This window comes from Dicentrarchus labrax, unplaced genomic scaffold, assembly GCF_905237075.1.
Source record: "Dicentrarchus labrax unplaced genomic scaffold, dlabrax2021, whole genome shotgun sequence".
NCBI classification, from domain to species: domain Eukaryota; kingdom Metazoa; phylum Chordata; class Actinopteri; family Moronidae; genus Dicentrarchus; species Dicentrarchus labrax.
The window spans coordinates 13,283,351-13,308,673 of record NW_026136721.1 but is presented as its reverse complement, the minus strand read 5'-3'; the positions used below and the strand labels follow the sequence as shown (position 1 = coordinate 13,308,673).

General features: G+C 42.6%; 1 protein-coding gene across 1 annotated transcript in view; it reads left to right on the top strand.

The window, feature by feature from the left end:
* The window catches only part of xylt1 (xylosyltransferase I), a 74,840-nt gene that overhangs the window by 36,997 nt on the left and 12,520 nt on the right, over positions 1–25,323 (top strand). The window contains exons 2-9 of the mRNA XM_051384887.1: positions 2,443–3,031; positions 7,879–8,051; positions 8,240–8,442; positions 12,739–12,819; positions 14,246–14,462; positions 14,855–15,031; positions 19,962–20,227; positions 24,499–24,697. Of these exons, the coding sequence (XP_051240847.1) occupies positions 2,443–3,031; positions 7,879–8,051; positions 8,240–8,442; positions 12,739–12,819; positions 14,246–14,462; positions 14,855–15,031; positions 19,962–20,227; positions 24,499–24,697 (1,905 nt within the window). The remainder of the gene's footprint in view (positions 1–2,442; positions 3,032–7,878; positions 8,052–8,239; positions 8,443–12,738; positions 12,820–14,245; positions 14,463–14,854; positions 15,032–19,961; positions 20,228–24,498; positions 24,698–25,323) is intronic.

The window sequence follows — 25,323 nt, the reverse complement described above, 5'->3', positions numbered from 1 at the left end:
TGGCAGAGACTTTAAGGTGAGGTCTCTACTATAAAATTCGGCCATGCAAATTTTTAATGAACATTTTGTACAGTTTTCTAATCTTATTTAGATTAAATGATTAATCAAAAAAATAATTAGTTTTATCCTTACATCAGTCCTCTTTTTGCTTTATACAGTACAGACATTCTTGGGTAAGCCTCACTTGGCCCTGCTGTGGAAATGAGACTCTTTCGCATACTTTCGTAAAGAATTATTCTGGATAGTATGAATTCAGTGGAATGAGAATATGGTATCTGTTGGTATCTATCTGTTGTAAGCAAAGTGGATTTCCATAAAGATGGGTTAAGGGACATTCGGGCTGTGTTGTTTTTATTGTTTGCTCACTTGGGCATTTTTCCAATTTAACTGTGACCCTCATCTTCTCATGTCTCTCGCAGTGGGGCTCAAAGTAAGAGTATCCGTTCCTCCAGGGCAAACACATGCCGCCTCTACTTTACTTGCTCTCTTCCTCCCTTAGACACACACACACACACACACACAGTGTGAAAAAAAGTGAACACTTTTAGAAAAAGAAGAAGCATGCGCTGTACACACATAATTGTGAATGCACACAGACTCATTTTACCTCTGCAAACACCCAGTGACTTGCGCTGCATGGATTAGCCACCTAAAGCATTCCCTTTGAAACTCGGCAAGTAGGGATTTCTTTTTAGGTGATCACTGGCCTAAGCAGCTGTTACACGCAGGATTAGCAGGTTCTGCCATTCAGACAACATGGTCTGTTTAAACTGGCAGGGTGAAGAAAGTAGAGAAAAGACAAGGAGGGGAGGAGAAGGGTGAGGTTATGACAGGCTGGAGCAGAGATGGAAGTTGAGAATAAAGGGGAGAGAGAGGAGGGAGAAAAGGAGGCGCGAAAGATGTGAAATGGAGGAACAGATGATGAGAGAAGGGGAGCGTGATGTGGTGCAGGAGGGATGAGAGGTGAAAGGAGCAGAGTAGAGAGGTGGAATCGGGATGTGTGAAGAGACGTGTGAACGGAAGGAGAGGGGGTAAAAAGGCAAAGAGCAGAGAGAAGCAAAATGAGTGGAGAAGGAGAGAAAAGGAGGATAGGAGAGGCAGAAGCTTAAAGGTATCCAGTGTTGTGAGACTTAGACCTCTGCCAAGGAAGCAGCTTAAAAGGAGCTGACAATGAGAATATTGTTCCTCCTCTGTTTTTCATCCAGTTTGTTGTTTCTTGTTTCGCTTCTATAAGATCATCCCCCCTCCTGTCTCTTCGAGTGTGAAAGTGTGTCATCCAGCCACCTTTGTAATTGTGCTGGTACAAGGTGTTTGCAGAGAGGGAAAGTTGATGGGCTGATAACATGCCTTGCTTTAGGGGTGGAAAGACATTTTCATGCTGAGTGGCTGGCTCACAATAGCATCTCACTTGCTTCCCTTGTGTGTCTCACCTCTCCTGCTTCCATTCTGTCTCACATACCTCATATTGCACTTAGTACCTTCCCCTTTCTCTCCTATTCTCTGTGTCTTGTAAATGGAGAAACACATCAGGGATCCCTGTTGTTATGAGCTCTATCTTTCCTTGGCTGCTGTTTGCCGCTCCATTCCCCACTCACTTTTTGCCCTCCGCCTCCTCTCGTGTGTCTACCAAGGTGTGCAACAGTAGTGTGGCAGCCAGGCAGCTTTCTTAGTTTTCCGTTTGATGCATCGCGGCACATTTCACTGGAACAAGCCAGCGCTTCCTGCGAGCAGAACTCATGCCTTGTGTCAGCGCTCCTTTGCCCTGCACTCACCACTTTCACTCATTACCCTTTTTCCTCTTTCTGCTCTCCCCTGTGCCCCTCCTTCGCTTTCAGCCTATTCTGCTGGAAAGATAGGGAAATTGTACATTCAGACGTTCACACACACACACACTATCTCACATATGCAGACGAACAGCGCTGACAAGCGCAGCCTTTCCAGTCTCACGCCACACCACAACGATTTCTTCACATTCTCATGTGGCTTGACTGAAAAAGGAATTGTACACATGCATGCACACCCACGCATAAACACAAACACCCACACAATCTCACAGTCATATTCTGGCCCTTTATCCCTACTTGGTAATCTGTTTACGGAGTGCTGGGCCCATTTGCGGGAGAATTTAATTGAAACCGGGGCTAATCTGATGATGGCACGGAGCGGCAGAGCCCTCAACCCTGCATCACCTCCAGTTAGGTTGCACCTTGTAGTCCTCACACTCAATACCTTGCTACTTCATTTCATGCCTCACGGTTCAGTGCAGCGCTGCCCACTCATACATGCCACATTGATTGTTAATCCGACATTTGATATGCACCGCGCTCACTCAATTTTGATCTTGTTTTTCTTGTTTGTGTCCTCCCTCCTCCTCTTTCCTCCCCACCATTTACCCAACGCTTCCCTTGTCTTTCTCCTCCTGTTCCCTCTCTCCTCATCCAGGATGGATATTACTCCCACCGGCCGAAAGAGAAAAATAGAGTGGACAGCAACAACGAGAACTCTGTGCCCAAAGACTTTGAGAACATAGACAATAGTAACTTTGGTGCACGCTCACAGCCACACCGGCAGTCTGTAGGGGCCACCAGCAGCAAGCAGCAGCGGGAGCATCTGCAGGAGAAAGCCCACGCCCAGCAGCAGGCCTGGCGGGACAACTCCCCAAGTCTGGGCCGCAGCTCAAACGAAGTGCTGCCTGTAGGCCACCAACCATTGGCGGTCAGCAACAATGCCTCCTACCCGGGTGGTCAGGGCGTCGCAGGAGTGTCGCGCCAACACTACCGTGCCTCACAGGCCCAGCAGGCCCAGTCACAGCACGGACATCAGCACCCCCACAGGAGGCAGGTGACTGCAGCGCCGCTGGAGGTGACCTATGATCAACCACCCAAGTGCGAGATCAGTGGGAAGGAAGCCATTTCAGCTCTATCCAGGGCCAAGAGCAAGGAGTGCCGGCAACAGATTGCTGAGGTGTACTGCAGACATAGGGAAGGGCAGTTAATGCCTGAAAAGGTCACTCGCTACTGCCCCATCGAGGGTGAGTAACTGTAATTAATTTGATTGATTATTTGATTTTAGTTAATACAAATGGTTACGTCTGTGACGTCAGCGCAGTCACTTTGTATTCTGCTCAAATATTGTCTCACCGAATGGGTCGATATCTATCAAGCTTCCCAGCGTGAGAACATCTGATTGTTGAGGTCCAAATAGTTGTGTCATGTGAAATGCCACATAGATACCTCTAAGTCCGTGAAAACTGGTTTCAAATCTTATTTAGTATTTCTCCATAACATTAATTTTTTATGATTAAAGAAGCAAAAGTGATTTTACTATTTTTTGAGAAAAAAACATATTCTGCTTCATCAGAGCTGTGTGGATTTAGATCATGTTTGATTAACTTATTAACATTTTTATTTAAATGTTGCTAAATGCTGATTGACTGACATTTCGTTCTTCCAACTGAGCTCTGCCCACTATAATCCAGTTAGAAATAAAGGACAAAAATAACCAGAAGCATTCAAACATTTGCAGAAATGTTCAGGTTCATGTAGGATCACGTTGCTTATAGTAAGAATTTTGTTGAGAAAATAGGTTTTTAGGACCTTTAACACCTCACAGGTTTTTTTTTTAGCTGTGCTATACCTGTCAAAATGTCAAAAAGACAATTTGGTTCAGTCAACAAAATGATTGTTAATGATTTATCTAAGTGGATTAAGAAGGACACTAAGACAAAGTTAGAGGTTCTGATCATGCTAAGTCCAAACACTGTATGCATCACAGTACTTGAAGATATATGAGAATAAATAAATCTTCCGAATGCAGCATTTATGGGAAAACTGTAAAAATAGATGAGGCAGAGGAGAGCCCCTTACTGCAGTGCTCTTATATATTATTCTTCACAAATCACTTAAAAAATAGATTAAAAATCAGAGAGAGATTTTTGCTTGAGCTGATTATTCTAGCAGACTAACTAAAGACACAAAGAAAAATCCTCCTGGAAAATAATGCAGACAGGTTGTCAATGTATTTCCTCATATAGTTTGACATTAAATTTTTTCATATTATTTCCTCATACAGTACAAGCTTTCTTTTCATAGCAAAAAAGAAAAAACTATATCCGCAAAGCTAAGCACAAAAAGTGTAGTCTGACCAGTCAGGCTTTAGTACGTGGTAAAATATTTCCTGTTCTCGTAATTGCAATTCTCGTCAAAGGCAAGACATTTCTTTTTTTGCTGATATGTAATTGGTGAAGTAAATTGTTGGAGAAAATGGGGATGCTGCTTGTATTCTCTCCAAATTGGTTTCCAATTTTCATTTGTTTTGTCAAGCTGGCCACAGAACAGAGGTTCTCCTTTCTTTTTCTCAAACAGACGCTCACAAACACACACACAGGCTCTTTTTTTCTCTAAGAATTTATGGACATCTGCAGTCTGGTTGTGGCTTCTGTAAACATAATCTGTTGCGGCTGCTACCATCGGTGAGCAGCATGCATCAGCAACCATGTTTAAGTGAACAGCACATGCATTTACACTCATGGGAGTGGGCTGGATGCAGTATGGACAGCAGGGAAGGAGGAGAAAGCTATTATACATCCTGCCTGTTCTTGATACCTTCCTGGCCCTCGCTCATGTTATTGGAACTCGGGGAGGCACCGTGACTTAGCAACTTTTGCGCATTCCCCTTCCCAAGAGCAGGAGTATCGTTTGTCTGTGCCTAAGCTCCTGTCATCTCACACAGCAACTCACCAGCCCACTCAAACTGACAGTTTGATCAAAGGAGACAAAGAAATTGAAAAGGGCTTTCCCCTGGTGGCTGGGCTGTAACAACACGACAGCTAAATTAAATCACTTTTCTTTCTTACTCTCCATCTGCCTGCCTGCTGCCTGCCAATGTGTTATCTCTCTCTCTCTCTCTCTCTCTCTCTCTCTCTCTCTCTCTCTCTCTCTCTCTCTCTCTGTTCCCCATCCCAAATCAAGTCCTAACCTTGTTAGCAGAAAATTTGATTTGATCGGTATTCTGTCCTTGAGGCCTTGGCTAGATTAGCAATTGTGTTAGCTCTGGTATTAGCATCATTGAATACAGGAGGAACATGTTCAATCTCTTTGACTCCCATATGCTAACTTGGCTGTAATGATATGACTGGCCGGCGCTGCTCCAGCAGGGCTGATAGTGGGCAGTCAGTGACCTTGTCCCCCGTACCCATCTTTAGCCTCACGTCCTTGTACTGAAAAGGATCAGACAGCATACATCACGCTGCTATAATCAATATATTTACAATAGCAATTGATCAAATGGCTAGGTTACTTTAGCTTTCTTTTAGCTTAATGTCTTGGTTTTGTGGCCTTAACTGTTTTAGTTCACGCTCATTGTTCTTATAGCACCATTATTCAGTAGCTTTGATATGCTAAGTTAGCTAATGGAGCATTCACACACACACACTCATACACTGTTGCACTGAGCAGCATACTACTGGTGCTAGCAGCGTGCTAGCTTGTGCAACACGTTGTTAGCCGGCTGCAGCTAGCTCCAATGCTACTGTTGCTCCGTGTCTGCTGGATGTGAAACAGGCAACGGTGATAATATGTAAGTGTTATGTTCAGTTGTTAAAGGTTCAAAGAAAAGGAAATGAAAATTGTTATCGTATTCATATAAAGATTTATATGTCTGCAAAGCTGGCGTTGGTGAGGGTTTCAAGCAGCAGACACCATCCCCAAGACATTTTTAAATGCAGTTTTATACAAGCCCGTCGGGGTTATAGCTCAGTTCTTGTTCTAACCTCTCATATGAGCAGTTAAGATGGAGGGCGGGTAAGAGCCTGAAGTTACACAAGATGATGGAGGAAGAGAGTGGGGTGATAGCAGATGAGGGAGATGCAGTTTAAAAGATTGATGGCGATGGGAAGGATGATGAAGAGTGATGAGTTCAAGAGGAGGGCTTTTGTTGTTGTTTTTTTGATGGAATAGGCCTTCGGTCTCTTCAGGTGCCGAGCCTCCTGCAGATAAACACACATGCTCCACAAAACTGACAGTACATTTTAAGTTCTCTCACACACACAGCAGTGCTCATTAGTTCAGCTAGGTAGCATAGCACACACTCTCAAAGTGCTTTGTGAAGCGACTGGCCAATTATCCGTGTGCAAAGCAAACCAGTGAACCTTCTTAGCTGGCCACCAATTACCGTTCAATCTGATACGGCCCGCAGCAGATTTCCCCCCTGAGCTGTCACACACGCACGCAGAGAGAGAGAGAGAGAGAGAGAGAGAGAGAGAGAGAGAAATAAGTATGAGTGACTGACAGAAGCCACGGCCAATTGGGGCCAATTGGAGCCAAGGGACCATGTCATTAACCCCAACCTTGTGGTCAAGCTTTAAACAAAGCCATGTTGGACACCTGCCCTTAAATTTGAATGAATGAGATTTGTTAAATGGAAGGGACCAGGCCTTCTTTGTCCACCCTTGACAACTCATAAAGAGAAGACGTAGTGGACACTTGCCCTAAAATTTTGAGTAATTACAGAGCCTTAGGGCCAGACAGGGAGAGGAGCCGGGAGGGGCATTTTTGAGGAAGCATAACCTCAGGGGAATGAACAGCCCCCACCTTAGTATTCCTTCAGCTTCCACTACTTCTTCGGCACAAACAGGCTCTTGGGAACTGAAGTCCCAAATTATAGTCATTAATCTCCTTAAGGCACGTTCTGTGAACAAACATGTCTCATAAGCCGCATGTGTGCATTTGCTGTAATAACTGAAGATTTAAAAACAAACAATGTCTGGGATAATGTTGGGGGGCTTGATGGTGCAGAACTGGTTGCAGGAAGTTTTTTTTAAGGTTTCAAGTGTTTGTTTTTGAGCAGTTAAGGGTGGTACAAAACCACACAACAGAGCTATGTGAGGTTACCAATGGCTCTCTAGAGATAGTTGGAATTGTTTAATTTGATAGTGGCTTGGCAGGCCACGACCAGGGCGGTGTTTTCTCTGCTTGCTTATTGTTGTCATTTGTGTGAAATCCAAGGCATCTTCCGGGAGTTCTGCCTGAGAGGAATGATGGCACATTGTCAAACCGTGCTCCACCCTGAAAACCCCAGAGTAATGGTCTATAGGATTCCTGTCTGAATGAGGATAGTAGTTACAGTGTGTTTAGTGTCTGGTTCAAATTGTTCTACAGCAGGGCTTGAGTAGCTGTATGACTTTTTTGTTTTTATTTATTAATGTCTCAGTTGTAGCAAGGCTTTCTGTCCCCGTGTGTAATCCTGACCAATCCCGAGAAACTCTGATGTATTTAAATGACACAGTGGAGAGCAAATGTTATGTTATATACTCCCTCTGCCTGTGACAGTCAGTGTTTCAAGGGATAATAGTGGTATTATATCTAAATATCTTCAAGAGAGCAGCCAGATTAACTAGAAGTAAAACTCAGTTCAGACTGTGTCACACTTAGAGACAATCTAAATTGCCTAATGTTCACTTTTGACATAGCAGTTAATTGTTATGAATATGCTAATCAAACCACTCCAACTGCTACTTACAGTGTTGCCTAGCAACATGAGGTTGCTATTGTTGTTAAGCTATTCATGTTTATTGTTTAATAAAAGAATAACATTAAATTATCATTAATAACTATATTCATATGATTTGGCATTTGTTTTCTTTGTCCCTCGAAGATATTTATAGGTGCTCCCCGTCATATCGTTGCTAATAGCGCTGCATGTGCAACCTCTCATAGATGAGCAAATGAATAACCGATCTGATTTGGTAATCAAAACAAGAAAACAACCCCTGATTATATAACTGATGAAGAATTCAATGTTGAGTGAATGAAATGAAATTAATGTCTTCATTGGTATGGTTAAAATAAATATGGACGTTGTTGTGTTTGCACCTCACAGGTAAAGCCAATGCTAACATCCAGTGGGATGAGGACTCTGCTGAGAGCTTTCCATCAAAACCAGTCAGAATAGCGTTTGTCCTGGTGGTCCATGGACGAGCCTCTCGCCAGTTTCAACGCCTCTTCAAAGCCATCTACCACACCTCGCACTACTACTACATACACGTCGATCAGGTGAGCCACTCAAGAGAGAGCCTCCAAACATTATGCACCTTTTTAATGTGAAACCAGTCGAGCCCTTTTAAATCCATCCTTCATTGGAAGCTTGGCTAAAGTATTAATTTGCTCTTTGTTTTTTAATTACATTAACTTAACTTAATGACTTAATATTAATCGTTGCGTGACCATTTCCTTTGCTCCAGCGCTCCAACTACCTGCACAGGCAGGTGCAAGTCTTGGCTTCACAGTATCCAAATGTGAGGGTGACACCCTGGCGCATGGCCACCATCTGGGGTGGTGCCAGTCTGCTGACCATGTATCTTCGCAGCATGGCTGACCTGCTGGCCATGAGGGATTGGAGCTGGGATTTCTTCATCAACCTCAGTGCTGCTGACTACCCCATAAGGTAACAAAGGATAGTGGGGTTGGCCTGAGGGGGAAGGCAGTCTGGTAATGAATTGTACTGTAAGGAAATGAAGTGAGGTGTGGGGGCAAGCATCTAATATAGGTGACAAAGGCAGTCACCAGAGCACATACAATAACAGACTGTTCTCAGCCAATAAGAAAGAAATTCAATACACACAGGTCTGGGCTCCTGTGGTTAACTGTGAGCTTTAAATAAAGAGTCACTCAAAACCAAACAGATCAATGAAGTAGAACCTCTGCTTTTCTCAAACACTATTCGTTAACACCTTCTTTTCCAAGTCCCTGCTTCCTTGCTTGCACTCCATTGAATGGGTTACATGTTAAACTGATTACAATTTAATTGCCCAGGGTCGATACCTATTGACTTTCCAGGCCCATTGTGTACTGTACAGTCCGAGAGTCATCTATCCACTCCAAAGCATCCTTTTTAAAAAGCTGTTAAAGGTAATTAAAGCCACAAAGTCTACGTGAACTGGACATGAAGTCATGGAAATAGCCTGTTGGAGGAGATATTTTGTGACTTGAACTTTTTTTAAAGTGAGTTTATAGTCCTTCTGGGAGTTCAGGGTCTGCTGGGTTTTTGATGTAGCTTTGCAGTAGCCAATTAAAATCCTCCTATTAAGGAGAGAGTTATCTCTTCTGTGCAGCCAGATGTCCACCCTTTGAATATAGACAAGCTGTAATGGCCACTGGGTAACAAGAAGCTGGATCTGATGTCTCCACAGCTGGAGCCAAGATGCAGGCGCAAATGTGGATTTTGTTCATAGATGGGTTCAGTCTTGTTGTGTTTGGTTTTTGTTATCGATGAATGCTGCTGTAATGCTGGTAGTGTATGTGTGTCAGGGTTTCGGCACCTATGTATGTGTGTGTGTGTGTGTGTGTGTGCGTGTGTGTGTGTGCGTGTCTGAGTTTATGTCATGCTGTCTGCATAGTTCAGTGTGTCTCAGCACCTGTCTGTGTACATGTGTGCATATTTATCTGGTCTGTACGCCTGTCTTTCTGTCTGTCTGTCTGTCTGTCTGTCTGTCAGTACGTGATTAAAGGTATTTGCGACACTGTTTTCTTCCCGTCTTTTCCCTCCTCATTTGCATGAGGGTGATGTTGTTGAGAAAAAGGCTGACAGAGGAGGTTTTAAGCCCCATCTGTTGGGAAACGAAACGATTGAAGGAGCAAAAGACGGAGCCGAGAGGCAGAAATGACAGCAAGAGGCGAGAGAGCAAGAATAAGCAGTTAGGTGTAGGGGAACAAGAGGGAACTGCATGTTTTGGATACATGCAATATGGAAATATGGAAATTGCACTCTTGTATCTTTGCTCAGCAAGTGCATTTGTAACCACAGCTTGGATTTGACCAAGTCTGCACACTGCATACTTAACTTAGTTGAACTTGCGAATATGGTCCTTTTAAGTGGCAGGCCTGGGTTCAAGCCTCAGTGAGAGGCAGCATCCGTGCTACTCGAGTGTCCTCAGGCAAGAAACTGAAACCCATTCAGCTGTTTTGTCGCTGACAATCCTTTCTGATTTTTTTGGGGGGGGAACAGGATCAGGCGGAAATTGACATTCTGCCTCAGCAATAAACACCTCAGCATTACATTATCATTATGGACTTACTGTAGCACACTACAGCACAGACAGACATGTTGGAATAAGCAGATGCCTCACTTTTGCCAGACTGCAAATACAGCCATGTGTTAAGCTGCCAGTATGCTCCATCTGAACTGCTTGTTGAATAGCTTCCGAAACATCCCTGCCCCCACACCCTTCCACTTCTGTTACTTTCTAAAATCGACAATCTGACATTCACACCCACTTCACGCCATGATTGGCCAACACTGCGGAAGGTGAAAAACGAGCCACGCTTTGAAGATCTCTCTCAGCTTTTTTTTTTTTTTTCAGGTGTGGCTGTTTAGAACAACAACATGTTGCGCGTTTTAGTTCTTTTCAAGCATAACCCGAACCTTATTCTACCAGCTCCTTTATCAATTTAGTTTAAGCCGTAACCCATCATTTATATTCACCGCACTACATTTATTCATAAATGTAATGTATTGTGAACCTGCCCCTGTCTTGTCTTAATGTAGCTTTAAGTTTCAGTATTTTTGGTCACAGATTTTCCAAATGGCACTAGTTTTCCCGTTGTGCGCTGATGCAGCCCCCCCTACACCACGCTGTCCTGACTACTGCGGTTGTTATCAGTGGGACTGGAGACAAGCATTATTTCCCCTCTAATTCCCTGATAATGTCTGTCCTGCCGCATGGATGGCTCTCAAAGGCAAACCCAGAGCCCCTCACACCAGCAGAGGGGCTGTATGTCCAGGGGGGAGATATACTGTGTGTGTGTGTGTGTGTGTGTGTGTGTGTGTGTGTGTGTGTGTGTGTGTGTGTGTGTGTGTGTGTGTGTGTGTGTGTGTGTGTGTCCAGAGAGGCCAGATGATGAGTTACACGCTTGCTTTGTCAGAGTGCAACCCTCTTTTCCCAGCTTTTATCTACACAGCCTCCTTGCTCTTACCTCTTTTTCCCCTGTAAAGCCCCTTTCATGGACTTTACAGCAGCTTTTAAGAAGTCTGAGCTTTGTGGGACAATGAGAGGCTGCGGGCGTTATATCTTCTAATCTCTTTCACTTTGTCATCTCTTTCAGTAACCTGTTGTATCTCATATTTTAGGTTTCTTCCATAAGTGATGTCATTCTTATAACCCATAAGAACTCCTTTGAATCAAATGTGATTCTAAAAATGTATAGAATTTTTTTTTTTTAATTAAGTTACAGAACTTTTTGCAGGTTTCTTCAGGACAAATATGATGAATATATCCATCTCTCATCTGTTTGAGTGTGGGTTCATAACCTGTCAGCCAGAATTCAACTATTCCCCTCAGGAATGGTATTTTTATATATATTTTAAGTCCTTGTTATAAAAAAAAAAGCACATTATTAATTTAATAGTAAGACCATGGAAGTGAAACAGTGGCATAATGATGAAGTTTAACTGGCTATGATATTGAAAAGGTGCAACTTTTGTTGAAACTGTGTGTGTGTGTGTGTGTGTGTGTGTGTGTGTGTGTGTGTGTGTGTGTGTGTGTGTGTGTGTGTGTGTTAGTTACTGTAATGTGTGCATGTGAATACCACTGTGAGACAGAGCAGCCACAGGGCTGACAGTAAGCAAACTAGACCCAGTGGACAGGGTGACCACTCAGGTGGCAAATCTAGAGCTTGACATGAATTCCCCTCGCTCTGTGTGTGTGTGTGTGTGTGTGCTGCGTGCCTACAAGCCTTTGTGTGTCTCTGTGCGTGTATATTGCATTGTCAGTGTGCATACTAGCAGATACACAGCGTGCATGCGTGCGTGTGTGGTGTGTGGGGGGGGAGTAGAGACAGAGAAGACTGCATGTGTCTGTACAGCACATCATCAGTTAGGCTTTATGGCTCAGGACCTCCTAAGATAAACCCCCCAGGCTGTGAAATTGCTCCTTCAAGAGAAAATGACATTAATATGCGCTTGTCCCTCCCCCCACTGATCCTTGAGCTTTCTACCAGGGCCTCGCTGCTCTTTTAGAAAGGCAAGCCAAGCCATCATGAAAGGCTCCACCACAGATGAAATGTTAGAGTCATTGACTGGGGCATAGCCTGCAGAGCAAAGCTTTTAGCCTGTCTGGCCTGTATATGAGGAAGTAGACTGCTCTACAATGTAAGAGCAGCATGAAGTCATTCATCAAAATCATGGATAGTACAATCTTTTGTATAATCCTAAATAGTTTTAACAGTTTGAAGAACCTGGAGGACTGACACCAAGTTCAGCCAAGGATCTTTAACTGAAAACTTGGTTTAGTATTTCTCCACAGCATTAAAGTCCCCCTCCACTCAAACATTTGTTTTGCTTCTTATTTGCAGAGTGATGTACAGTATGTGCAGAGTCTGTTGCTACATTCACGTAGAAATGAATAAGTTTTTGCAGACTGAGATCCAAACACACACCTCTGACCCATTATGTGGTTCTGCTTGCTAAACGCCATCATCAACGGTCCAGTGTGGGCTTATATGACAGCTAGTGTCCTGAAATCACATTTAATTGGATCTGCGTGTACACGCCCACAATAAAATATTTTTATTTTACAGTGTCTTTAAGGAACTATTTGTTTAGCAACCAGTAACAGGTTAATTTTCCTCCAAAACTTACATTGTACCCACAGCATGTACTGCACTGCAAAATCAATGTTCCACCTCCAGCAAGGTCTCACCATATGTTTCCCAGTCAAAAGTAAGTCATTTTCTTCCATTTCAGGACCAATAACCAGCTGGTGGCCTTCCTGTCCAAATACAGAGACATGAACTTCATCAAGTCCCACGGCAGGGACAACGCCAGGTGAGATGCAAACTCCCCCCTCTCTCTCTTACTCTCTGTTTGTCTCTCTTACTCACACACAGCAGCACCTATGCGCACACACACAGTGATCTCCTGCCAGCACGGCGTGGTCACTGAATCATAATACAATTAGCTCCCATCTGTGGCTTCATTAATTAACCTTCCTGGTGGGGTGAGCTAGCGAGGTCCCTGCCAGAATACCCTTCTCTGCCGCTGCCACCCTGCCGCCCTCTACTTTCTGCTTCATCACACCACAGTGACAAACCAGTCATCGCCCGACACCATGGGCAAAAAAATACCCAAAACACATGAAAAAAAAAAATAAAATCGTCCAGCATGGACGCGTGAGTCAGCGTGACTCAGCGGTACCTTTTTGTATTTGCCATCACTGTATTTTATTCAGTGCTGTTTGATGAGAGCGAAGCTGTTTTGTTCCCGATTTAATTCATCAGCAATAAATAGCTTACTAATCCACCACCATATGCATATGTGTGGATGGCTGAAACTATTTGAAATGCTTGAAAAAAATGACACTTGCATATATACATGCACATGTTCCCATGGGCCTCAGGGTCAATATTTCAACCGTCTTTGTCACAGAATAGAGGGAACAGTCTGACCCAGTTGACCTGAATTTGACTCCTTCCATCTGACACTCGATATGTTCACAGGAGTAACACCATCCATTATGCATGCAGGGTGTCACTCTTGTTGTTGCTGATAAGTGTATAGTGACAAGTGCGAACAACACACTTGTCAAGTCATTTAAAGGTCCAGTGTGCAACATTTAGGAGAATCTATTGGCAGAAATGGAAAATTATATTCATAGGTATGTTTTCATTAGTGTGTAATCACCTGAAAATAGGAATTGTTGTGCTTTTGTTACCTTAGAATGAGATTTTTATATCTACAGACTCTGTGGGTCGCCTTCCGAGGAGTCAGCTTCTTTGAACCACCATGTTTCTACAGTAGCCCTGAAGGGACAAACCAAACACTGGCTCTAGATAGGGCCGTTAGTGTTTTCATACATTTCAATCTGCAGTTATATTGTTAGATGCCACTAAATCCTACACACCGGTCATTTAAGGCCAAGGACAAGATTCAGTGAATATGAACCTGAATATATTTTAGTTGCGTACTCTGTTTTTTTTTTTATTACAAGTACTCCAAACATGTGTTTCCACTGAAGTTTACAGTTAACAAGGGCCTCTTGTGACAACCACCGCTAAAAATCTTATAGAGAGTAAAAAGAAATAGTTTTTGGAGAAAATATAAACAAGCTGCTGATTAGGCACATTAAAACAACAACATAGTGTGCATTTTTATATAAATGGTATTTTTCATCATAATTAGCCCTCATTGTATTGTATATTTAATTATATTCAGTTGTCAGTGTTATAATCGCATCTGCGTTTGTGTCCACCAGGTTTATCCGTAAGCAGGGTTTGGATCGTCTTTTCTTCGAGTGCGACACCCACATGTGGAGGCTGGGTGACCGTAAAATCCCAGAGGGCATCTCGGTGGACGGCGGGTCCGACTGGTTCCTCCTCAACCGAATGTTCGTTGAATATGTCATCAACTCCAAGGACGACTTGGTCACCAACATGAAACGCTTCTACGCCTACACTCTGCTGCCTGCCGAGGTAACACACATACACAAAGACACTGCTTTCACACGTTCACAAATGTTTCTTAACCTTTGACTGACAGGTAAGCACGGCTTTGTACTTACACCACATCTCTTATAGAAACAGTACACACTGTTCCCTTCTCATCGCAGTGGAGGCAAGATGTAGAGGCTGACTTTCCAACCGTATACAAGGATTGGATGAGAACTGAATGATCTCTGTGGGGAAATTGGATTTTTATCATGAGCTACTGTGAATCTCCGTTCTCTGCTGCTACTCTATTTCCTCTCCGTGAATTGAATGGTGTAAAAAATAAAAGGTATACAATTTTCTAATTTTGTTTCTCTGTCTCTGCTTCCCCCCTCTCCCTCTGTCTCCCTATTCCATTTCTGTTTCTCAATACCTAGTCGTTCTTCCACACAGTGCTGGAGAACAGTGCCCACTGTGAGAGCATGGTGGATAACAACCTGCGCATCACCAACTGGAACCGTAAACTGGGCTGCAAGTGCCAGTACAAGCACATTGTTGATTGGTGTGGATGCTCCCCGAATGACTTCAAGCCTGCAGACTTCCACCGCTTCCAGGTAATAATAACACACACCACAAATGTGGATAAATTTCGATCAATGAACTGGCCGACAGCAGAGTGAGTGGCACTAGTTGCACATCAAAGTATCTCACAGGTATTTTCTAAAGCAAACATTTCAGTTGACTGTATACAAAGTGCTTCGCAGGGATGTGGAGGGCAGTATGGTAAAAGAAAGAGGGCTTTTTTTTTTAAAGATATAATTAAATATTTGGAATAGAAGTCAATCAAGATAAGATAAGATAAGACTTCACTGATTCCTAGAGGGGAAATCAAGGTGTTAAATCACATAGGACAGAAAAAAGTAAGTAATGTATCAAGAAAGTATATAAATAGAATGAAAATTCAAATAGAAACCATAAAATAGAAATTAAACTAGTACTGTACATGTAAGTGTAATATGATACCATCTACTATAACAGCTTACAATAGAATAATATATAATGTTAATAGATAATAAAATAAATAATAAACTTGTATTTATTAATACAGAAATAGGATATAGTACATGATTTAATAAACCAGTATAACATATTAATATTATGACTAATGAATAAAGTACAGTATAATATGTACAGGATAGAAAATGTGTGAAATGTTGTTGTGATAGTATAACATATAATATACTATTGTACAGCAATATAGCATATAATATAAAATATAGTAAAGTTTATTTATTGTATAGTATCCAATAAAAATCTAAAATGCCCTTTTGTCACACACAATCACCATAAAGTGGCACAGGATGAATATTTATTTAAAATACTTGTTGCTGCTAGTGAGAAAGACGTCACACAGAAACATCTGCAACACTGTGATGACTAGAATGCTATTTACAATGTAGAAAACTGGCCTTCATCTCAAGATTATAATATGAACATTTTGTAAAATGCTGCAGAATGTGACTATATATAGAATATAAGCCATTACATATGTCATTGAAAGACACTCTTCTTGTTCTGTGCGGCCAATGTCAACCCACTCTTTTAGCATTAAAATATCAATAAGAATAAATTTGCAACTAGAGAATTCTCCAAAGTGCCAGCTTATGATTAAAGAAGTTAAAAAAGTGAAGTGTATAAAAGTGAAATGCACCTGTGACAGTATGTGATCAATGATTAATGACATTTATGTTCAGAGCAAGAATAACCAATCAGACACATGTATTTGTCTTCCATCTGCTATCTTCAGCAGCTATTCACACATGACGATAACAACAAGTAGCCTCCAATCATAGGTGGGGGTAGGAAATTTGCTAAAATGTAATCAGAAAGAAAGCTTGACAAGAGCGTTAAGGAAACTATGCTGCAGGTAGACGAGGAAAACATCAGGAAAAAAATACTCATGGTAGAAACATTTTTGAGTATTTCTAAGTCAAAATAAATGGGATCAATAGGTTCCATTCTCTTGTGAGTAGGAGTAAAAGTGAAGGATTATTACTTTTATCTTTCATCTAATTCCAAAACTTCCCCTTTTAGCAGTTCCATAAATACAGGTCCTGACAAAAGGCCACATCTTCCAGCATACATCCATCAGAGACATCAGACAAACCTCCAAACATACAGACATTAAAATGAGATGAATACATCACTTTCTGTGGACGTTTGCCACACGCACACCTCGGGGTGTCGTGGGAAATCAGCAGCAGTCAATCTCTCAATTCTCTACCCTCAAGGTCTGTCCTCTCAGCCTCAGCATCCAGCCTGCTCCCACAGCTTTCACAATCAATATGTGCAAAATTATGTCTCGATTAGTATGACCCTGAAAGGGGGAAAAAAAATAATAGTAATTAGATCCCCTTTGCCTTGAGTGTGAGGGAGAGAAGAGGGTTAGTTAGCTTTTAACAATGAAAGTGAATGAGTGGCAGTGACTCCAGGACCCCAGAGAACATCGGTATCGCAGTTTGACTTTTAATGTGCCCCTAAAAAGTAAAAGCTGCGGTACAAAGTGAAAACGTTCTGCCGCAGTTAAATATCACTTCAAGTCATATCCTTTAAGTGCTGTGACTCACTTCGTCTCTCCTGTCCTTCACATACCAGTCAAAGCCGCCGCGCTGACCTCACTTCTCCCTTTGCCAGACCCCTCTGCCGTCTGTCTCGCCTCAGTCTCTGGCAGCTCAGTGCCAACACATTACCACAGGTCCTTGGCACTGCCGCTGGGTCTGGTTGGCACCATGGTATCAGTAAAGTCCAACCATGGGAACAAAGCAGCCATTCCAAAAGCAAAGCCAGGCCCTGGTATTAATAGGACTTAATATCCCATTGAGTGCACAATCCGAGTTTCGCTTTGAACCATTGCATTGGAGAAGATACAGACAAGTAAAGTAGGCTTGAATTTGGTTTGCAGATGAGAAGAATAATTCAAGGTACATCTGTTGAGTTTCCCACGTAGTGATTTTGAAGTGCACTCACCAGGAAGGGGGGTTATTGTGGAGAGGGAGAGTGGTGGTGATGTGCCTTTTGTCTTGGTGCTACATTGTTTAGTAATGTGTTTCAGAATGAGGTGAATTTGGTAAGTCTGTTGGAAAGACAGGCTGTGACAGGTCGCTGCTTTCAGTTGACTGCACTTCGGGCATGTCAGAATGCACAAAATCTGGGAATGTGTGAAAAAAAAAAAGAACCTCCCTCCTTCATGTTTCAATATTTCATTTGATATCTGCGGCCGGTCACTGAGGGTTAATGCATCATCTGGTAACTGTGTGAAGCCTCAGTCGCCTCTTGAGCATGAGAAAAAGCTGAAGTGTACCGCAGCTTGATTAGGTCTCAGTTTTTTTAGCAGGTAGCACCGAGGTGTTCAGTGCTGGGTAACTATCAGTAAATAGTTTTGTGTCTGGGACTGAAAAGACGTCTTTGTGTGTAAGCCAAGCTGTGGAGGCGGCAGATTTCATGATGCACCATCAACCACATAAGCAACAGTGCGGCAGGGACAGAGAGGGTGAGAAAGACATGGGTGGAGTGGAGGAGGTCAGACAGAGCGACAAGTGCAAAGAAGTGCTGAGAAAAGAAATGATGAATGATGAAAAAAGGACAGTACCTCCATATAAATGTAAGGCATCTTCTCATCTTTCTTAGTGAAATACCTTCAGCCCCAGACATTGACTGTAAGTCCTGTTATGAAGCTTTCTGACACAGATGCCCTGACTGACTTGCACCCTTTCATCAATAGTTTCATTGAGATTAACTTTAACTTTAAGACCTCTCTCAATGGGTAATTCATCTTCCCCTTAATTTCTCCTTTGACATCCCACCCTGCATCTGAGATAGCAATCACAGTCTTTCTAAGTCAATATTGGAATTTCCCCATTGTGGGACAAATAAAGGAATAACTATATATATATATATATATATTTTTTTTTTTTTTTTTAAGTATTCAGCTCAGAAAATGTGTACTGTTCCGATCTTGTCTGCACAGGGTGAATTGAAGATGGGTAGTTTCCTTGTTAATTCAAATATTATAGGGAGTGCATTGTTTTTACAAACTGGAACAAGGGATAATTGACTCATGGGAACCACAAAGAGTGGCCTATGACCCTTTAAAACAATGTAAAGTTTACGTACAAACGTCTGTCACCAGTTGCATATGTCTACCAGTTGGACCAAGTTTGGTTATCCAGTCTTGAAGAAGCACATTTATCCAGTAATTTACAAAAAAGCCTTATATTTAATGAAAGTCTGAAAGGGAAAGCATGACTTTTTGTACCAGAAATGTTCTGCTTTCCTCTTCTCTTCAAGGGGAATTGCGCCAATTTTACACATCAATCTGTGTTCATAGGTCTTGGAGGTTGCTAACTTACTTACTATGTGAAAACAAGTTGTGTAAAGCCTTTTGTGGCAGATGGAGCCTCAACTGATGTCACTGTAGAGTTAGAATGAAGTAAGCTTACCAGACCTTTGTAGCCCACTCCTCATCTCTGCTTGTGTCTACCATTCTTGGCATAGCACACGAGAAGACTGCATAGAACAAAAAGACTCTGGTTCTGTTGCATCAATTTTAATTCAATATATAACTGTCCATCATGAGTCCAACAATGTTCTTTTGCGAGGGCAATGCTATGTTAGTATTTTTATCCCTTCTTAACCCCTCTACTTTATCTTGCAACTCCTTGTAGGGGTCCTGACCCCCAGGTTGGGTAACAATGGCGTAGAGAAAACAAGATTGAACACATACGGACCATTTTTTCTGAAAGTGAAAGAAAGAGAGGGACAGACAGAGGAGAGAGTACCCCTTTGGGGGGGGCGCCAGAGAATGCAGGGGGTGCGCACAACTTTATCTGCTGAGGTTGTGAGGTTACCAAAATTATTATTGACAAAAATTAAATTTAAAAAATCCCAATAACACACCCGATTGGATAATCAAAACTCTGTATAATCCAAATTGAAACATATTTTTGGTCCACATTTAAATTCATTAAGCTATTTATTACCTATTTAGTGCGTGTATGTGGGTAGGGGTTGGGGTTGGGGGGGCCTGACTTGTTTTGGACACGGGCAAGGGGGGCTTCAAGGAAAAAAGGTTGGGAACCACTGCTTTAATGTGTATATGTGCCCACGATGTGGTAAACAAAAACACATTGCGATTATTTTTACCATCATTGTAACGCTTTATCAAAAAACTTAATGAGACCATATTGCGATTTCAATAATATTTCAATTATTTATGAAGCTCTCGTGTGTGTGTGTGTGTTTGTGTGTGTGTGTATAAATGAATCCACACAACCAGACAGAAAAGATTTGCCTCCTTTGATCTGCTACCACCTGTACTCTCTTCTCTTTCTTCTCTCTGCCCACACATCACTTCAAGACACATCTAACGCATCACATTTGTTCCACTGCCATCCTGGCACACCATTCCTAATCTTCTCCTTTTTTCTTCCCTTTATCTCTTCCCTCCCTGCTTTGCTGTTCCGCTCCTTCCCTTTCCCTCTGCAGCAAACCGTGCGGCCCACCTTCTTTGCCAGGAAGTTCGAAGCCAGCGTGAACCAGGAGATAGTGAACCAGCTGGACAGCTACCTGTTTGGACCATTTCCCCAGGGAACGCCGAGCCTAAACTCGTACTGGGAGAGCGTGTACGACGAGCCAGATGGCGTGGCCAGTCTGACGGACACGCAGCTCACGTACTTCCACTCCTTCTCCCAGCTGGGCCTGGCCAGAGCTGCCGCCTCGCTGCAGGGAAACCCAAAGGATCACAGCTGCAGGTTAGTTTTGTCAACGCACTCACCTATGCACATGCTTCCTACTTTCTTGTTCTGTTCTCCATCCACACACACCGTCATCATCAGTGTAATGATACACCTGCACCTGTACCCGCAGGTGCACTTCAGTTTGTGTTTACTCTGACAAGCCAGCCACACCCATGTTAGCATTAGAAACCACAATAGATATATAAAAAGCCTTTGTATGTCTGTAGATCCGCCATCTCTGTCTGGCATTGCATGTCATGGAAATACTATAACAATGAATAGCTCCAATCAGCAGCTGGGAACTCTGGGTAATGCTATTCATTTTGTAACATGATATAACACTTACTATATTATCCCATAGATAATGAGGCTATATGGTTCATAGCATTGGAAGCTGTCCCATCATGCCAGTGTATTATTAGTAGAAGTGTATGAATTCCAGTGTGTTAACATACAATATGCAGTTAAAATTAAAATGGAAAATCATACTATGCTTTCATATTTCATGGCCAAATAAAACATTTCAGCTTCACCTACTTCAGTAAGAGTTTTCAAGAGCATATGTTTTCAGTAGCATCTGGTGTAGGAGCCTTTAGGTGAGCTTTCCATTAGTTTATTTGCACAGCGATGAAACCCAGACATAAAGCGATTAAAAAACAACATGATGATTCAAAACAGAAAGCCGACGTGTAAATTGCTAATTTGCGTATGTGTGACAGATAGACCTGTGCATCTCATTAAAAGCATCTTACCACGAAACAAAAGATAAAGCAAACACGACACCTACAGTAGCAGCAAACATTAAGATAACATCTTTACGTTCATCTTAATGTTGTCATTAAGATGAATTTTCCCCTCATGAGACAGGATAACAGAAAGTAAATGGAGCACAGCATGAAAGAAAGCTGTTGTTTTAACAATACACGGAGAGAAACTGACATCCAAGCTGCCAATATATATTGTTGTACTCAGGAAAGTTTAAAAAAAATCGTCAGGTAAAGTGGCTGATAGCATATGCATTGTCACTTGGTCCTCCCCCATTTCCCTCGCTCCTGCATTGTGGGTGTTCTGTAAAGCCAAGCAAAGACAGGAAGCATGTTTCCATCTGTCAAACCTCAAAACCATCTAATGCCTACACCTGTTTCTACTCGTTCACTGCATCTGTTAAAAGAGAGAGCAAGAGCAGACCAAGGAGACGGTGTTTACATACATATGCGTGTGTGTTTGCATATGTAAAGGGGGGGGGGGTTTTCTTCACATCTCCGTCATTGTCAGGAAATGTCTGTGCCCGTGAGAAAAGGCATTTCCTTAAGTTAAACAAGCTAATTTCAGTCATTTACATGTAAAAGCCATTTTAGATAGCTGAGAGGAGGCCAAAGGTTAACAAGCAGGAAATAAAGAGAATGACTGTAAATGTCTACGTGTGTGTATGTAGAGTAAGTGTTGTATGTGTGTGTATGTGTGTGTGTGTGTGTGTGTGTGTGTTTATGCAAGCCACTGGTCCTGTTACTGTGTATGTGTGCGTATGTATCGCCTATTCAAACATACACACAAATTCAAGTGTCACCTTGCAGATGTGTATGGGCTTCTCTGTGTCAATCCAACAGTGATCCAGTTAGTGTATCCGTGTATACATATGTTAAACAAATGCACGCAGACTGAAGTGTCACCTTGTGTGTGAGCTGTATTAAGCCTTTTGGGTACAGTCCTCATATGCAAACTGTAAGTCAGGATGAAGCCTGTGAGCTTTCTGAATGCTTACAAAGCTGTTTTACTGGTGTTTTTACATCTCTGAGTCCAAAGTCTTTTACTACATTTTATTTGGGATGGAGCTAATTGAACACAGATGAGAAAGCGCATTCCTAATAAAAAAGAATGATTTAAGTGCTGTGGGCCCACCTTTCTGAAATGAGCAGAACACATATTACCACAGTAAATGGCAGAATTAGGAAAAAATAAACCTGTAAGCTTACCCAACATTAGCCCCAGTTTGTACTTCTCATGTATTAACATATTACAGTCTAAGCGCCTGATTTTCTGAAAATAATAAATAATTCCCCGGTGATCTTTGAAGAACCCAGTAGGGTGTTTAAGATCACTTACCGTACTGGAAGTATTTCCAAAATCCACAAAGACTCTTTTAACCATCTGGATTAAAAAAATATTCTGTCTGCTGAAGAATGCACTTCTTTTTTCATAACCTACACAGAGATGGTTGCAGGAAATGACATATCTCTACAACATTTGTACAATGCATTAAGAATTTGATTCTGTTTTACAAAATAAGCAAAGACATATGTCATCTCCGGCTGCCTGGATAAGGAAATACAGTCACAAGATAAGTATTAGTTCATGAAGTGTATTGGCAAAAATCTGGACTTCGTACATAAATAATGTGAGCTCATATGAGTCACAGCTGCAGTGAGGCACTGTGGAGCTCAGGCTAAAAGTAAAATGAGCTTGTGATTTTATATTTGAATTTATAGGCCTAATAATTACATACACATTGTGTGTGGCATGGCCTCACACGGCTTGCCTGGTGTGGGCTGCCTTATTTATGTTTTATTGATCTGAAATTTTACTGATCAAGCCGGTTAATTAAAACCGATTTTTTGAAGTGCTATGTCTTCTTCGAGTCCCAGTCTGAAGTCTCAAGTACTGCCACATATGGTGTGTGTGTGTGTGTGTGTGTGTGTGTGTGTGTGTGTGTGTGTGTGTGTGTGTGTGTGTGTGTGTGTGTGTGTGTGTGTGTCCACATATTTTGCATGCATGTAGAATTCAGATCTGCTACCAACAGACGGATGGGTCAGCCTCAGTGTGAGACTGAGAGGCAAAGGCCACAGAGAGGGATTTGGCTCTTTTAGCAGCCCGCTGTGACTCAATTGGAGAGACTGTGGAGTAAAAAGCCTGAATGGAGCTTCTGTGCAGGCTACGCCCCGACCCCTTCTCACTGTCTTTCACGCTGGCAGCCACGTCTCTTTTGGGAAAGACAGGGCAAGAGAGCCGAGCGATGAGGACAGAAGGCAGGGTGAAAGGAGGAGAAGAGGAGGGGAACGAAGAGGAAAAGGAAGAAGGGGAAATAGAGAAGAGGTGAAAGGGAGTAAGGCGCAGGGAGAGGGAGCAGGAGAGGAGGGAGTGTGCACTGCTATCCTTGTGGGTGTAAATATTTGCTGTTCTGCTTGTCAGGGTAGCATTTACCGGGACGGGTTGACTCCTGGTCCTTTAGTGGAATACTGATGAAGGCTAGGGAGCAGGGAGGGACAGTGTGTGTGTGTCTCTGTGTGTGTGTGTGTGTGTGTGTGTGTGTGTGTTAATCCCTGTGTGTGTGTGTGCAAACGAGAAGGGAATGAAGACGAATTCGAGGAAGCAGAAGGATGAGAAATCTGGGCGAGAAGGAGTCAGTTTGTGTGTAGAGTAGCAGCTGTAGAGTGTTCCCCAGCAGTGCCCACCCTGGCTCCGTTTTTGTTTTTCCAGAAGTCACTCGGGCTGGCTGCCCCGAGGGCCGGCCCTCTGCCACGTATGAAGCGACACACAAACAAACAACAGACTAATCAGAGGGGCAAGACCTTCATTCGGCTTCAGCTGACTGGATGACCCAGTTCAACTTTGTTCAGCAGACTTGTAATGTGTTTAGTTGGATTTGTCTGTGTGTGTTCGGAACTCTGACTAATCTGAGTCTGCTGCCAATACAGCCCATTTCTATGCTGTAATTTTCTGTTGCCAGCAGAACGCTGTGGTCACATGTCTTCTTTAACCATCCCCTCCACTTCAGAACCAGAGCACATGCTGAAGCAACCAGCATGTTGTAAAGCAATAATTAGCATAGAAGGAGTTTGTTATTTACTTACTTAGAAGTTCTGAATGGTACTTGGGCTTTACTAACTGGTTGCTAACCTATTACTTATCTTTGATACACTGTAATAATCACGTTCAAGCATAAAAATAGTTGAGAACCCCGGCATGGCAACCAACAAGCAATGCTTAATGGAAATTATCAGCATGGTCGGCACATGTCTGCGGACCAATTGGTTTTCTGTTAAAGGTTATTGAATTAATGCTCTCTGTCACACAATCACAGAGCACATTGACTCCCCACTAATCTTCACTGCAAGCATACATTAGCTTTCAGACAGATTAGCATGTCCAAGGCTGGCTCCTTGCAGTTATCCAGATGAATCTAGATATTCTCCTCCTCTTACACTGCTGGCCCTGAAAAGCGGCACAGCAGGTAGGTCAGCAGGTATCGGGTTTGCTAATGGATTCTTACTGTCTCAATGCTCTGCCAGGTACTTCCCCATGGGCCACCCGGTGTCAGTGCATCTCTACTTCCAGGCAGACCAGTTCCAGGGATACCTGGTCAAGCACCACGCTACCAACCTGGCAACCAGCAAGCTGGAGACCATTGAGACCTGGGTGGCACCCAAGAAGAACTTTAAGCTAACGACCCCTCCCAGCAGCACATTCAGCAGGTTGCAGTTCGCAGAGGTGAGTCAGCAGATTGGCTTCCACTGCGCAGCGTTGCTTTTTTAATTTACATTTTAAGTCACTTGTTTGGCATGAGCCACAAAACAATCATTCAGACACTGCCAGTGTCAGGAAATGAGTTCTATTAAAACCCTAAGCACCCCATAGTTTTTCCTATGTGGTGCATATAATTAGAGGTGAGATATACAGCTCATTGCCATGGTGACCTTATATTCATTGCTATGGCGACCTTGCCAAGACTCATAGCAGCACATCTCCACACAATTAAACTGGTGCCTGTAATGGCCTTGTAAAACGTAAATTGATTGAATTCATCCAAGTTTATAGGGATGAGCGCTTCATGTGCTGCTTATTTGTTGTTTCCTAATAGAACGTCTTCTCACCTTCACACTGGAATGCTTCCCTTGATTGTCTTGTTATGTTAATCTGTGTTTCTGTTTACCACAACGCCTGTTTAGGACACAGCCGCTCGGCTGTGATGTGACAGCCACGGAGTGTCTTTTTAAAAAGGACAAAATTAACTGAGTGAATATAAATTGACCTTTTTCCTCTGGGTTTATCGTGTACAGCTTTGTAGGAAGCACAAATGTCAACTAACTTGTGAATGAATTTGCTTGCTCTGTTTG